This window comes from Panthera pardus, unplaced genomic scaffold (genome assembly GCF_024362965.1).
Source record: "Panthera pardus isolate Hobbes unplaced genomic scaffold, ASM2436296v1 HiC_scaffold_22, whole genome shotgun sequence".
In the NCBI taxonomy this organism is placed as follows: domain Eukaryota; kingdom Metazoa; phylum Chordata; class Mammalia; order Carnivora; family Felidae; genus Panthera; species Panthera pardus.
Genome location: NW_026526788.1, coordinates 51,356,936 through 51,370,884, shown reverse-complemented (window position 1 = coordinate 51,370,884; position 13,949 = coordinate 51,356,936). Strand labels below are relative to the sequence as shown.

The 13,949-nt window shown below is 41.2% G+C and overlaps 1 protein-coding gene across 1 annotated transcript; it reads left to right on the top strand.

The window, feature by feature from the left end:
• Positions 1–5,149: 5,149 nt before the first annotated feature.
• On the top strand, positions 5,150–9,807 carry PPP1R3C (protein phosphatase 1 regulatory subunit 3C). The gene is made up of 2 exons (XM_053909729.1): positions 5,150–5,274; positions 7,346–9,807. The coding sequence occupies exons 1-2, from the start codon at positions 5,261–5,263 to the stop codon at positions 8,283–8,285; spliced, it is 954 nt and encodes a 317-aa protein (XP_053765704.1). The 5' UTR covers positions 5,150–5,260; the 3' UTR covers positions 8,286–9,807.
• Positions 9,808–13,949: the final 4,142 nt, after the last annotated feature.

Sequence of the window (13,949 nt, the reverse complement as noted above, 5' to 3'; positions counted from 1 at the left end):
TTTGTGTACCTTTTGGCCATTCAGACATCTTCTTTGAAAAAATGTCTATTCAGATTCTCAGCCCATTTTTTAGAGTATTTTGCTGTTGTTGTTTTGTTTTTTTACTTTTATTGAGTTGTCAGAGTTCTGTATATATTTTGAATATTAACCCATTATCAGATGCACATCATATCTGCAAATATTTTCTCTCATTAGGTAGGCTGCCTTCTCATTTCACGTCATTCATTTCCTTTGCTGTGCAGAACCTTTTTAGGTTGGTGTAGTCTCACTGGTTTATTTTTGCTTTTGTTGCCTTTGCTTTTGTGTCAAATCCAAAACCAAAAATTATTTCCAAGACTGAGGTCAAGAGGCTTACTATCTTTTCTTCTAGAAGTTTTATGGTTTCAGGTCTTATACTCAAGTCTTCAATCCATTTTGAGTTAACTTTTGTACATGGTATAAGAAGGTGGTCCAGTTCATCCTTTTATATGCAGCCATCCAGTTTTCCCAACACTATTTACTGTAGACACTGTCCTTTCCCCATTGTGTATTTTTGGCTTCTTTGTCATAAATTAATTGACCATATATATGTAGGTTTATGTCTCGTCTCTCTATTCTGTTCCATTGATCCATGTGCCTGTTTTTATGCCAGTACCATACTGTTTTAATTACTATATTGTAATGTAGTTTGAAATCAGGGAGTGTGATGCCTCCACCTTTGTTCTTTCTCAAGATTACTTTGCCTATTTGCTGTTTTTTTGTGGTTCAACACTAATTTTAGGATTGTCCTATTTCTGTGAAAAATGCCATTGGAATTTTGATAGGGGTTGTATTGAATCTGTAGGTTGCTTTGGGTAGTATGAACATTTTAATGAAAGGAGTTCTTCCAATCCATGAGCATGGAATATCTTTCCATTTTTTGGTGTCTTCTTCAGTGTCTTTCATTAGTGTCTTACCGTTTTCACGGTACAGCTCTTTCATCTCTCTGGATAAAGTTATTCTTAGGTATCTTATTCTTTTTGATACAATTATAAATGGGAACACTTTCTTAATTTCTCTTTCTGGTAGTTTGTTATTATTGTTAGCTTACTGTTATTGTGTAGAAATGCAACATATTTTTGCATATTGATTTTGTCCCCTGCAACTTTACTGAATTCATTTATTAGTTCTAACGGGGTTTTTTTGGTGAAGTCTTTGGGGCTTTCTACATATACCATCATGTCATCTGCAAATAGGTACAATTTTATTTCTTCCTTTCTGATTTGTATGCCCTTTATTTTGATCGGATTCTTTTTTTTTTTAAGCTTATTTATTTATGTATTTGAGAGCGAGAAAGAGAGAGAGAAGGAGAGAGAAAGAGAGAGAAAGAGAACACATGAAGGCAGAGAGACAGAGGAAAGAGAAGGAGAAAAAGAGAATCCCAAGCACGATCCGCACTGCCAGCACAGAGCCCTATGCCGGGCTCAAACCCACAAACCATGAGTTCAGCTGAAACCAAGAGTCAGACGCTCAGCTGACTGAGCCACTCAGCACCCCTATTTTGATTGGATTCTTCATTCATGCACCAATACCAAATTTGAAAAACACTAAATTTATAATACATTTTTTAGCTACTAGGGCTAGTATGTCATTATTATCTTTTTCCCCCCAGAATATTCCTTCTCATTTTGAGGTTTCTTATGCTGACATTTCCTACTTAGTACATTTTGGCTAGTTTCTATCCTTCCTCGGTACCACTCATCCCCTCGCCCATCTTCCATAATATTCATATTCAAAATGCTCTTCAGTGGTGACTTTAAGTCCCCCCCACCCCCCATAGGTCCTTTCTGACATGTTTTCTTCGCTCTAATCCTTCAATGAATATGGAGAACCTGAAGCAATCTGGAGATGTCACCATCAACACAAGGAATGATTTCTCCTTTACACTTAGATTGTTATTTCATTATTTACTCATTTAATTGCTTTGCACTCACATCTCTAATTTTCTTCAAGACAGTCTAGGAGATTTTCTTTTTATTTTAACAGTTAAGGTTCTCTTTCCTTTGACCCGTCCCCCAGTGTACCCTCCAGCTAGAATGCACACTTCTAGCCAAATTATTCTCCCTGCAGTCACCATACACGTCCTGGCCTCTAAAGGCCACTCCTTTCTCTCAAGTCCTAATGTACATACAACAAATGTATATAATGTTCATATGACCCATTTTCCACTTAGCCAACCTGGTTACTGGTCTTTTTACTTTATATCCTTCTTCCCAACAGATTAGAGAGGCCAAGTGCATCCTGTCTTATTTGTTCCCTTCTTCTTCACCTCACCTGTGATACCACACATGTCTGAGGTGGTGTCTTGCACTTTCTTTAACCATTTTAACCACTGTTTCTTTAATTACTGTTACTGTCGGCAACAACAATTGCACCTTCACACCTGCACCCGGATTGTTCTCTTACAGGGATGTTTGCAAAGTGGGGTGTGAGCTGAATCCAGTTTAGAGGCTTACTGAGTTTTGACTCCTCTTTGGAGAAAGCCTGTTTTCCTGATTTCTATTTTAAGGACTTCAGAGAGGCGGATTTCATGGCATGAGTCAGCACCAGGGGGCAGGAGAGAAGGCAGCATGAATGGAAACAAGCATAAACTCAAAAGGACCGTGTGAGTAAATGGCATAAGCATGTGAAAGCCTCCAACACGGTTCTTGGGACCTAGTAGGTAGGCTATATAGATTAGTTGAATGTGGAAGTTTTAAAGTCCTTTAAGAATGATTTCTTGGTTATAGAAAAAGTCCTTGTTCATGGTAGAAAAATTTAAAGATACGAAGAAGCAAAATTACAAAGAACATTTTATTGATTTTATTTTTTTAATGTTTATTTATTTTTGAGAGAGACAGAGTGCAAGTGGGGGAGGGGCAGAGAGCGAGAGAGACAGGGAGACAGAGAGACAGAGAGACAGAATCCAAAGCAGGCTCCAGGCTCTGAGCTGACAGCACAGAGCCCGATGTGGGGCTTGAACCCATGAACCGTGAGATCATGACTTGAGCCGAAGTTGGACACTTAACCGACTGAGCCACCCAGATGCCCCAAGAAAATTTTAATTACTCATAATCTGACCATCCAAAAATAAGCACTGTTAACATTTGGGTAGAACATATTCTATTTTCTATGCAGGCACATTTTCCCTCTAAAATGGGATCACAATACAGTCATTATTTTATATTTCTCCATAACTTTAATTGGCAATACCCACTTTTTTAGTTCAATGTATTCATCGTGAGTAGAGGCACAAATTCTGCCCATGTTCCTGTTTGGGCTCTGACCTAACCAGTCCCTGGCAAACAGCTCAGCTTCTCTGAGTTTTAGATTCTTCCTCTGTGGGATGGGGGTGGGAAGGGGGAGAGGAAGACTTTGGAAAAAGAAAAGAAAAACAGACTGAAGCCAGTGATACCTAAGGCACCTTCCACTCCCATCATTCTAACTGTTGATGGGGAATTAAAGGAAGTCACTCTGGTGCAATGGTTGTTGCCCTGGCATCAGTCAGGTTCTAATCCCAGCCTTATTTATGAGATTCTGGGTAGATTTCTTGACCTCTCAGTGCCTCAGTTTCCTTATCTCTCGAATGGGATTAATAACACACCATTTAGGGCTGTTCTGGGAGATGAATAGCTAAGACACATGGAACACTTAAAACGAGTGTTTGGCACCTAGTACAGGCCCAACAAGCAGGAGCTATTGATTAATATATAAGAACTCAGGCACTGGCCACCTGTGGCAATGGAATAAAAACTAAAACTGAGGGAGAGGCTACTGATCTGAGAACTACCAGGGGTTGAACACACGCACTGGACACTGCTGAGTTTTCTCATCAGCACAGTCTTATGTAACCCTTGGAACAATTTCATTATCTCTCCTTGAACCGTGAGGAAGGTGAGGCTGGAACTTGCCAAGATTCACGTAGCTTGTAAGTGTCAAACCCAAAGACTATGCCACCTTCAGCTAGTTTTGGTTCAGTTGAGGGGCTAGACCTGCTACTAGTTGGGTGTTTCCTTCTTAAATTCAAACCCAAGCTTTAAGTACCTTCCTGGTGATACTCAGCATGGGTGTCTTTCTCTTTAGTAACTATTTTAACAATTCCAGTGTTTGACAGTAATTTGAAAGACACAGGGATTTTTTTTTTACATCGTACATTGTACATTTTGTACATTTTAATTGACTAGTGTATATCAAAGTTAATAGAGGAGAGCTAGGAGGTGGGTTTTATAAAAATAATTTCTACTCGACTTAGAAATTTAATTTTATGGTTGTAACTGATGGTCTAAAAACTCCCCAAACTAAACAAAGTAACTGGTTCGGGAGAGTCATTAAATTTACAGGGTGATATTTTAACATTTTGGTTTCCACCTCACTGCCAAAGGACGTCAGAACTGAGTTGAGGGATTTGGATCGAACACTGGCTGTGTGGCGGACTCGCCACATGAGTAAAAAAGACTATTTCATTTCTGGCTTTAGTTTTCTCGTCCAAGGAGAAAAACTGAAGAATAGATCTAAATACAAAGTGCCTTTTAATTAAATGCCACGCCACCGTTCTAAGGGTCTAGCGTGCTTTATTAACGTTTGTTTAGAGAAGTTGGTAATTCCTAGCAGCCTTATCCGCTCCCGTGGTGCATTTTTAGATTTTCCCTAATTAAAAAAACATGCAGCCAACCTCTGATTGCTTTGGCTAAAGGTGAGGGATAAAATGAGTGGATGCGCCAAGCAGTGAACAATATAAACATTTCTAGTATTATATACATTTGGAAGGAGCCACAACTCTGCGTGCTTGGGTTTAACTGTGCACAGACGCCTCAGGACGAAAAAGGCATCCCCTTGCCTGCAGTCCCGCCGAGCTGGCGCCCAGCCCGGGAGAGGTTTGCTGCCCTCCTCCCTGGCTTGCACCCGCTACGTGCTTCCCGGTGCGGCCTCTACGCCCCCCTCGCCCAGGGTTCGCATTACGGGGCTCGGTCCAGCTGCTGGCCGAGTCCCCGAGCACTCCCCCACGCGCCACTGCGGTCACGTTCCCTGGGCGAGGGCTCGCGCCCTAGCCGGGTGCTGGTTGGTCGCGGCGCGGGGCCAGCCGCCCGGTGATTGGTGCGAGGGACTGGTTCACGTGGTCCGGGGCAGATAAGCGGCCACTCCCGCGCCGCAGCCGCAATCGGCCGGAGCTACCGGCGGAACTGGGACGGCCTGGGAGCGGGGTCCGAACTTGCGCGGGCAGCGGAGAGCCGGCTTTCACGGTCCGCCGCCGCCTCTCTGCCTAATGAGCTGCACCAGGTAGGTTCAGTGCAGACTCCCCGCCTCAGAGCAGAGGGGAGCGCACGGGTGCAGGGAGGCTGGGCTGCGTCGTCCTTCGGGCATCACTGCAAGTGGAGACCCCGGAGGATGGCTAGCTGGCTGATGGCTGAGTTGACTGTGGTCCCAGGGAAGCCTCGCAGGTGTGGAGATGCGCTCGGTGCTTCTTAGGCAAAGCTCATTTTGGTAGTAAGCATCCCCAAACAGAATCTCTTAACGTGAGTCTGCTGTGGTTCTGATTCCCTTTTGGATTCCGACTGTTATCCCTTAATCCCGAACAAACGTCCCAAAGCACTGGGGCAGCTTGTGGGAACAGCACCTTGACGACGTTTGTTGGATAGCTGAGCCTGGGGGAAGAACTGCAGTAGAATGTTTTGCCTTCATTCGCCCTTCTCCACCCTTCTTATCACGGTTTGCCATAGTAAACTCAGCCTTGTGGAGTTTGAGCAAATGAGTTTTTAACTCTTGGCCAGGATTTAAAATTCCAGGGAAACTGCCAAATCCTAAAACCGTCTTTCTATAAGTGCAAAAAGTGAAAATACAAAACAAAACTACAAGACAAAAAACCTTCCACAAAACTACTTTAAATAGCTCCTCCAGACATAACTCACTTAGCAGAAGACTTCTCCCAAAATCCTGCTGTTAACTATTATCGCAAGTATAGCTTTAGCTTAGATTTGTTTGTTCTAAGTTTGTAGGCCTTCCAGAAAAATCCCAGGACTAATAAATTCTGTGAATGTTCTTTTATTATCCATTTTGTGTTAAAGACCATTTGCCTATGTGCTTAGAGCTACTGTGAAGAGTTATTGAAGCCAGATTGAGAAATGTCATGTACAGTACACACAAGCCTCCTACCTGTAAGGATGGGGGGTGGGGAATCCATAAGCTTGGCAATATGTACGGAGGGCGAAAGGCCAGGAAAAAACTTGATGGGCACTTCTTAATTTAATATTGCTGAGCATAGTTATGTTTAAATTTTTAAATAGCTTCACTATCTTGCTAGTTATAAATATCCACTGCAAAACACTAGAAAACACCAAAAAAGTACAAAGGCGAAAATAGATCACCAATGATCCTACTGCCCAGAGATAAGTAACTTTTTGGTGTATTTCCTATTAAGTTTTTTATAAGTTCATATATATAATATATATTAAAAAGTCCAATTTTCAGTTTTTTCCACCTAAATGTGGATTTGTCATGAATATCTCTATATGAAATATAGATTATGGGATATGCACTTCTTTAAGTGCATGAATTGCTGACTTGCATTTCAGTTTGTTACTTGTGAATAATGAGGGAGAACGTGACAAAGTGCACAGATAATCCTCTGACTTCATTCTTTCCAGCCTTGTCACTTTCAAAACTGTTCCATGAGAATTTTATGGCAATTTTTTTTCTTTTCAAGGGGATTACCTTTCCAGAGAAGTGTAATCAATTTAACAGCAAAATCAGCAGAGCAGCCAGAGGGAGCAGAGTCTGGAACCATGGTTCTGGAACCTGTATGGTCATTAGAATCACCTGGGAAGCTTTAAGAATATCTACCCTCCCCGTGGATGGGTTCTGCCTCAAGTGGCTGTAAGTCCCAGGAATTGACATTAAAGAAAAAGAAAGAAAACCAACTCTCTAGGCCCTTGTGACTAGACAGGTTTGAGAACCACTGGCTCAGAACAGAGAAAATGGTTCTGAGAGCTGTATTAGAGATTATCATATCCAGCCCTTTATTTCTCAGATGGGGATACTGAGACGCTCAAGTGTTTTAGGCAGTTAACCCATGGCCTTGTAGTCAGTCAAGGGCACAGCCAAACATGGGATGCAAATCTGATCGTCTAATACTGTTTTCTTTTACTACATATGATAGCACATCCCTGATATTTACTGTGCTGGTATAGTTTAGTCAATATAGAAACAGTATGTGTGTGTGTGTGTGTGTGTATATATATATATATGTGTGTGTGTGTGTGTGTGTGTGTGTGTGTGTGTGTGTGTGTATACTTGAGACCAGGGAAGAGCTTTCCAGATCCAGGTGATAACCCCTCTTCTTTTTGTATTCCAGAATGATCCAGGTTTTAGATCCACGGCCTTTGACAAGTTCAGTCATGCCAGTGGATGTGGCCATGAGGCTCTGCTTGGCTCATTCGCCACCCCTGAAGAGTTTCCTGGGCCCTTATGATGACCTCCAGAGAAGAAATTTTGTGAACAAATTAAAGCCTCTGAAACCGTGTCTCAATATAAAACAGGAAGCCAAATCACAGAATGAGTGGAAGCGTTCACATGAGCAAGCCAAGAAGCGGGTTGTGTTTGCTGACTCCAAGGGGCTCTCTCTCACCGCCATCCACGTCTTCTCGGACCTCCCAGAGGAACCAGAGTGGGATCTTCAGTTTGATCTCTTGGACCTTAATGATATCTCCTCTGGCTTAAAACTCCATGAGGAGAAGAACTTGATTTTAGATTTCCCCCAGCCTTCAACGGATTACTTAAGTTTTCGGAACCACTTTCAGAAGAATTTTGTCTGTCTGGAGAACTGCTCTTTGCAAGAGCGAACAGTGGCTGGGACTGTGAAAGTGAAAAACATGAGCTTTGAGAAGAAGGTTCAGATTCGTATCACTTTTGATACCTGGAAGAGCTACACTGATGTGGACTGTGTCTACATGAAAAATGTGTATGGTGGCTCAGATAGTGACACCTTCTCGTTTGCCATTGACTTACCCTCCATCATTCCAACTGAGGAGAAAATTGAGTTCTGCATTTCTTACCATGCTAATGGGCAGGTCTTCTGGGACAACAACGAGGGTCAGAATTATAGAATTGTCCATGTGCAATGGAAACCTGACGGAGTGCAGACACAGATGGCACCTCAGGACTGTGCATTCCACCAGGTGCCCCCCAAGACTGAGTCGGAGTCATCCATTTTTGGCAGTCCGAGGCTGGCCAGTGGGCTCTTCCCAGAATGGCAGAGCTGGGGGAGAATGGAGAACTTGGCCTCTTACCGATGATTAAGTAACCTTGGTGACTGGCTCTGACCTGGCATATTTCCCATGTAATTCTAGGTCTATATTGCTCAATATTAGGAAGTCTTGGCTACTTTCCTTCAGTAGGTTTAGTTTTGAGCTTCCGAGACCTGGCTACAAAAAGATAGCCACTTGAGAATTTAGTGTTGGGGTCTCTACGATGATACTGCCCAATTTTGCTTTGGAGGATCAAGTAACAGCCCGGAACCCTATTTTTGTAAAAGCAATACTGTTCCAATGCCCTTTCTCCTTCCCTCTCAATTCACTAGCTTTCATGTTGGGCAAGGAAAGGTTGAGAAAGGACAGCTGATGGTGATGGGAAGCTGTGTTAATGGTATGAGGAATGTCTAAAAAGTGCACACAAAGGGCTCTGCAGCTCATCAGAGGAGGAGCGGGAGGTCTGGTATTTTGCTGTGGTGAGAAAAATGTAAGGTTACTTTGTATTTTTAAGTTGGTTTTACAGTTCTCTCCTAAGGAAATAATGTGTAGAGGTGGAGGAGAGATTCCATCTTATGTATTCTTGCGGAGAAAAACCAAACAAACTTTAGGGGTGTTGGGTGGTATTGGAGAAAGGTGAATGAATTATAACTCGGGAGAATCAAGATTTTAAATGAAGTCTTTCTTTTCAAACATGATTTGTAAGAAAGCATGATTTGGGGAAAGTTTAAGCGAATCTGGCTTTGCAGTCCTCATGTTATGAGTGATCTTGTTTGTGACCAAGGCATCACGCTCAGATTCTCAGTACAAAATGCTGCCTGACCAAAACCCCACACCATCATCAATGGTTAACACCTTGTGGGGATTCTGTCGTGTCAAGGACAGCTCTTTGCAAGTGCCTTGATGAAGCCAGAATATTGTGCTGTTCCCAAACATCTGAAGGGTCATCTGATAACTCTTGAGTGTTTGACTTTGTGAGAAAGTCCACTCTGTATACTGGCCTCCCTTTCGCAATACTGTCATATCTTTGGGAGTGTCATCAGTATACACAACTTGCATCCTTCATATTGAAGGTGACTCATTTTTCTGCCACACTTTTTCGATGTGATGTTGGAAATGAGGACTGACATTGATTCTCAATTCAAGAATCCAGTACCTTACACATGCAAGTAGCAATGTATTTCTTGCCTATATTTGTCTTGTTGTTTTAAGTCTTTCTACCAATTTCTTTGAAGTAAAAAAAAATTTTTTTTTAATGGATGTGGATTGTTTGGATGTGTTGTAATATACTTGTTTGGGGTGTGCATAAATCCACTCTGTAAGATCCTAACAACAGTAGTCCTTGAATGTTTGCTTCTGTCATCGGGCACGTCCATTGAGAGGTATTCAGAGAATGCAGTTAATTTTAACACATGATCTGCCATGCTGGAAAAGTACTATTGGAATAATTCTGCCGTGACAGTATTTGAGGTTTGGCTAGCACCCACAATTTTTCTACTCTAAATATTTCACTCTCCTAGAGCTATCCTTTGTGAACTTCTCACTTGAAGAATAAAAGTGTTTGATACAAGATCTGAGTATGTTTTCTCTCTCAAAGTCACAGCTAGTCAAATAAGAAATCTTCAACTGAGATTCCCCTGTTTTGTGTTAGAACAACTGAGCAAAGATAGTTTGGACCGGGAATTGGATTCACCTGAAGGTATTCACATGGTTCCAGACTCAGTAGTAAGGTCACTTCCTACCACTTGACCACTAGGGCTAGGGTCCAGGGGCAGTGACTTCAGCTGCTGTGACTGTCCCCCTGACTGTCCCCATTTGTGCTTACTGCTCTTCACACACACTCTGCTGGGGCAGGGTTCTCTTGGTGGCCGCTTCTCAGCTTTAAAATGGGGAAGGAGATCACGTGGGAAGAGCTGGAGTGGCTTCTACCTCATCAGCTCCAGCACCTTCCTGAAGGGGCAAAGCTTGGAGCTGCACAAAGGGCACAGTGGGCATCAGCCCTGGACTAAAAGGAGAGGCTAGGCTCCTTGCAGTGAGAGGCAGGAGGTCTATGAAACTTAGTTGTAGTTCTAGTTCTCGTGTAAATTCCAGAAAGGATTCTGCATGGGCTACCTTAAACTTAAGGTGAAACAAATGACCAACCTATGGAAAAGGCCCAATTATGAAGAACGAATTTTATAACCTCTTTTTCATCAGAAGTTGTAAACTACAGGCCTGCAGGCTGTTATCTGGCCGCAGGTGTAATTTGTTTGACACACAGTGTCTATAACCAGGATCTTAGCCTAGATAGGAAGATATTTCACCTCTTCCCTTTGGAAGAATTTTAGGGGTTTTTCTAGTACCTAAAAAAGTGCTTCATAGCACGCTCAAAATTATACCCTGTACAACATGATCAAGATGACTATGGCCTTGAAAATGTAAAAATTAAAGTCAAGATTACTCCCCTCAAAACTCCTCTGGTACAAAACACCTAAAAATGATACAGAAACTTTTTAAATTATACTTTAATATAATAATAATAATATTTTAAAAGCATTGCTGAGCTAAGAAGAAAGGAAGGGTGGCCTTAAAGGCCTACTCTGTCCCCTAAATAAAAAGCAAAAGCAGGACCCCAGACAGTAAATGCGTACCAAAGCTGGACCTGTCCTGAAGTCACTTTTTAATCCCCTGGTGACCAACATTAGTCTTTAACATCAATAACTGCTAAGGGGACAGAAATGAAGGTAAGTGCCCATTAAGCTGGGAGGTGGTCCCAGTGAATATCTAGCATAACTGGGATAAGAAAGGATACAACTTCACCAAGAAAATAATACAACCCTTCTTAACAAAGAAATTCAACTAGGAGAGATGCCTATATCTCTGGGTTGAGGGAAAAAACTCTTCTTAAAATTCATAACCACAATTTGGCCCTCACATGGATTTGCAATCTGAATTCACATTCCTTGCCTTCTGAAAACCTCAAACCAAAAATTTATTAAAAATGGTCCCTGGTTGCAGTAACCACAGGTGCTCACTAGAAGCAAACACAAGTACTCTTTGTAAAAGTATGCCCTTAACCTAAGTCCCAAAGAATTTTCATCAAACATGAGTTCATAAACAAAGCAATAAAAAGACAGGTCTCTGACAAGATGCATGAAGAAAAAGTAAGAAAGCTAAAAAAAGGGAATTAAAAAATATAATTATAGGTATATCATAAATAAATAACAGTGCATTATGAACAACTTTATGCTAACAACTCTGAAAACTTAAAGTGGAGAATTTCTAGAAAAATGTGTTGTATCAAAATTATTTCAAGAAGAAATAGAAAACCTGACTAGTCCTATAAACATTTAAGATTAGTAATTTAAAACTGGTGGCTTAAGGGGTGCCCGGGTGGCTTAGTCAGTTAAGCATCCGACTTTAGCTCAGGTCATGATCTCGCAGTTTGTGAGTTCGAGCCCTACATCAGGCTCTGTGCTAAAAGCTCAGACCCTGGGGCCTCCTTTGGATTCTGTATCTCCTCTCTCTCTGCCCCTCCCCTGCTCATGCTCTGTTTCTTTCTCCCTTTCTCTCAAAAATAAACAAACATTAAAAAAATAAATTAAATAAATAAAATTGGTGGCTTACAATCTACTCACAAAAAAAATACCTGGTCCAGATATTCTTGCAGGTAAGTTGTATCAAACATTTAAGGATCAAATATTTCTAATTTTATATAAAATATTCTAGAGCATATCAAAAACAGATAACATTCCTCAGCTTATTCCTGAGTTAGCATAACCTTGATACTGAAACTTGATGGGGACACTATAGGAAAGGACAAGTGTAAACCAATCTTAGTTATTGACAGATACAAAAACTGACAAATTATTAAAATAAATAAAATGTATAAAATAATATATTATGATCAAGGTGGGTTTATTCTTTGAATGAAAGATTGGTTTAATATTAGAACATCTAGGGGCACCTGGGTGGCTCAGTTGGTTGAGTGTCCAACTCTTTGATTTTGGCTCAGATCATGACGATCTCATGGTTCCTGGGATCAAGCCCTGCATTGGGCTCCGTGCTGACAGCATGGAGCCTGCTTGGGATTCTCTCTCCCTCTCTCTCTCTCTGCCCCTCCCCCTCTTGTGCATGTGCATGCACTCTATCAAAATAAATAAATAAAAAGAACATCAATTACTGTAATTTGACACATAAATAGGTTAAGGGAATAAAAATACATAGTCAGCTCAATAGATGTAAAAAAGGTTTATAAAATTTTATACCCTTCATGAAAAAAAAAAACCCCTGAAACTAGGAATAAAGGGAAATTTTGAAAAAGATATATACTAAAAATAAAAACAAAACCTGCAACATCATACTATGGTAAATGTTGAAACTCCTTTTAAGATAAGGTCCTCTGTCGGATGTGGAGAAACGGGAACCCTCTTGAACTGTTGGTGGGAATGCAAATTGGTGCAGCCACTCTGGAAAACAGTGTGGAGGTTCCTCAAAAAATTAAAAATAGACCTACCCTATGACCCAGCAGTAGCACTGCTAGTAATTTATCCAAGGGATACAGGAGTACTGATGCATAGGGACACTTGTACCCCAGTGTTTATAGCAGCACTCTCAACAATAGCCAAATTATGGAAAGAGCCTAAATGTCCATCAACTGATGAATGGATAAAGAAATTGTGGTTTATATACACAATGGAGTACTACGTGACAATGAGAAAGAATGAAATATGGCCCTTTGTAGCAACATGGATGGAACTGGAGAGTGTGATGCTAAGTGAAATAAGCCATACAGAGAAAGACAGATACCATATGGTTTCACTCTTATGTGGATCCTGAGAAACTTAACGGAAACCCATGGGAGAGGGGAAGGAAAAAAAAAAAAAAGAGGTTAGAGTGGGAGAGAGCCAAAGCATAAGAGACTCTTAAAAACTGAGAACAAACAGGGTTGATGGGGGGTGGGAGGGAGGGGAGGGTGGGTGATGGGTATTGAGGAGGCCACCTTTTGGGATGAGCACTGGGTGTTGTATGGAAACCAATTTGACAATAAATTTCAAAAAAAAAAAAAAAAGAGGGAAAAAAGATTAAAAAAAAAAAAAAGATAAGGTCCTCTGTCATCACCTTTCTGTGCTGAAAATCTGAGCCAGTGAAGTAAAGCAAAAAAGAAATAAAAACAGGATTGGTAGGAAAGAAAGAAAATTATCATCATTTACAGATAGTATATTTGCCTGCACAGAAAATCCAAAAGAATCTACTATTACATTATTAGAATAAATATGAGAATTAGCAAGGTTGTTGGATATAAATTGTAACAGCTTACAAAATGGCCCCAATGATGTCAACCTTTTGAGATTCATACCCTTGAGTAATCTTCTCCAATGCTGTGTACCAGAGTTGCTGTGTAACCAACAGAATACAGTAGAAATTATAGCGTGTCACTTCCAAAACTAGGTTACAAAATACACTGTGGCTTTCATCTTGCTTGCTGTCTTTTGCACTCTCTCTCTCTTTCTCAGATTCACTTGCACTAGGGGAAGCCAGTTGCCTTGTCATGAGCAGCCCTACTGGGGTTGCCCATGTGGTGAGGAACTGAAGACTCTTAACAAGAGCCATGTCAGTGAGCTTCAAAATGGGTCCTCCAGTCTCAGTCAAGATGACTGCACTCCTGGCTGACATCTTGATTACAACCTAATGAAAGAAGTTAAGCCAAAACTGTGCAGCTAAGTTGCTTCT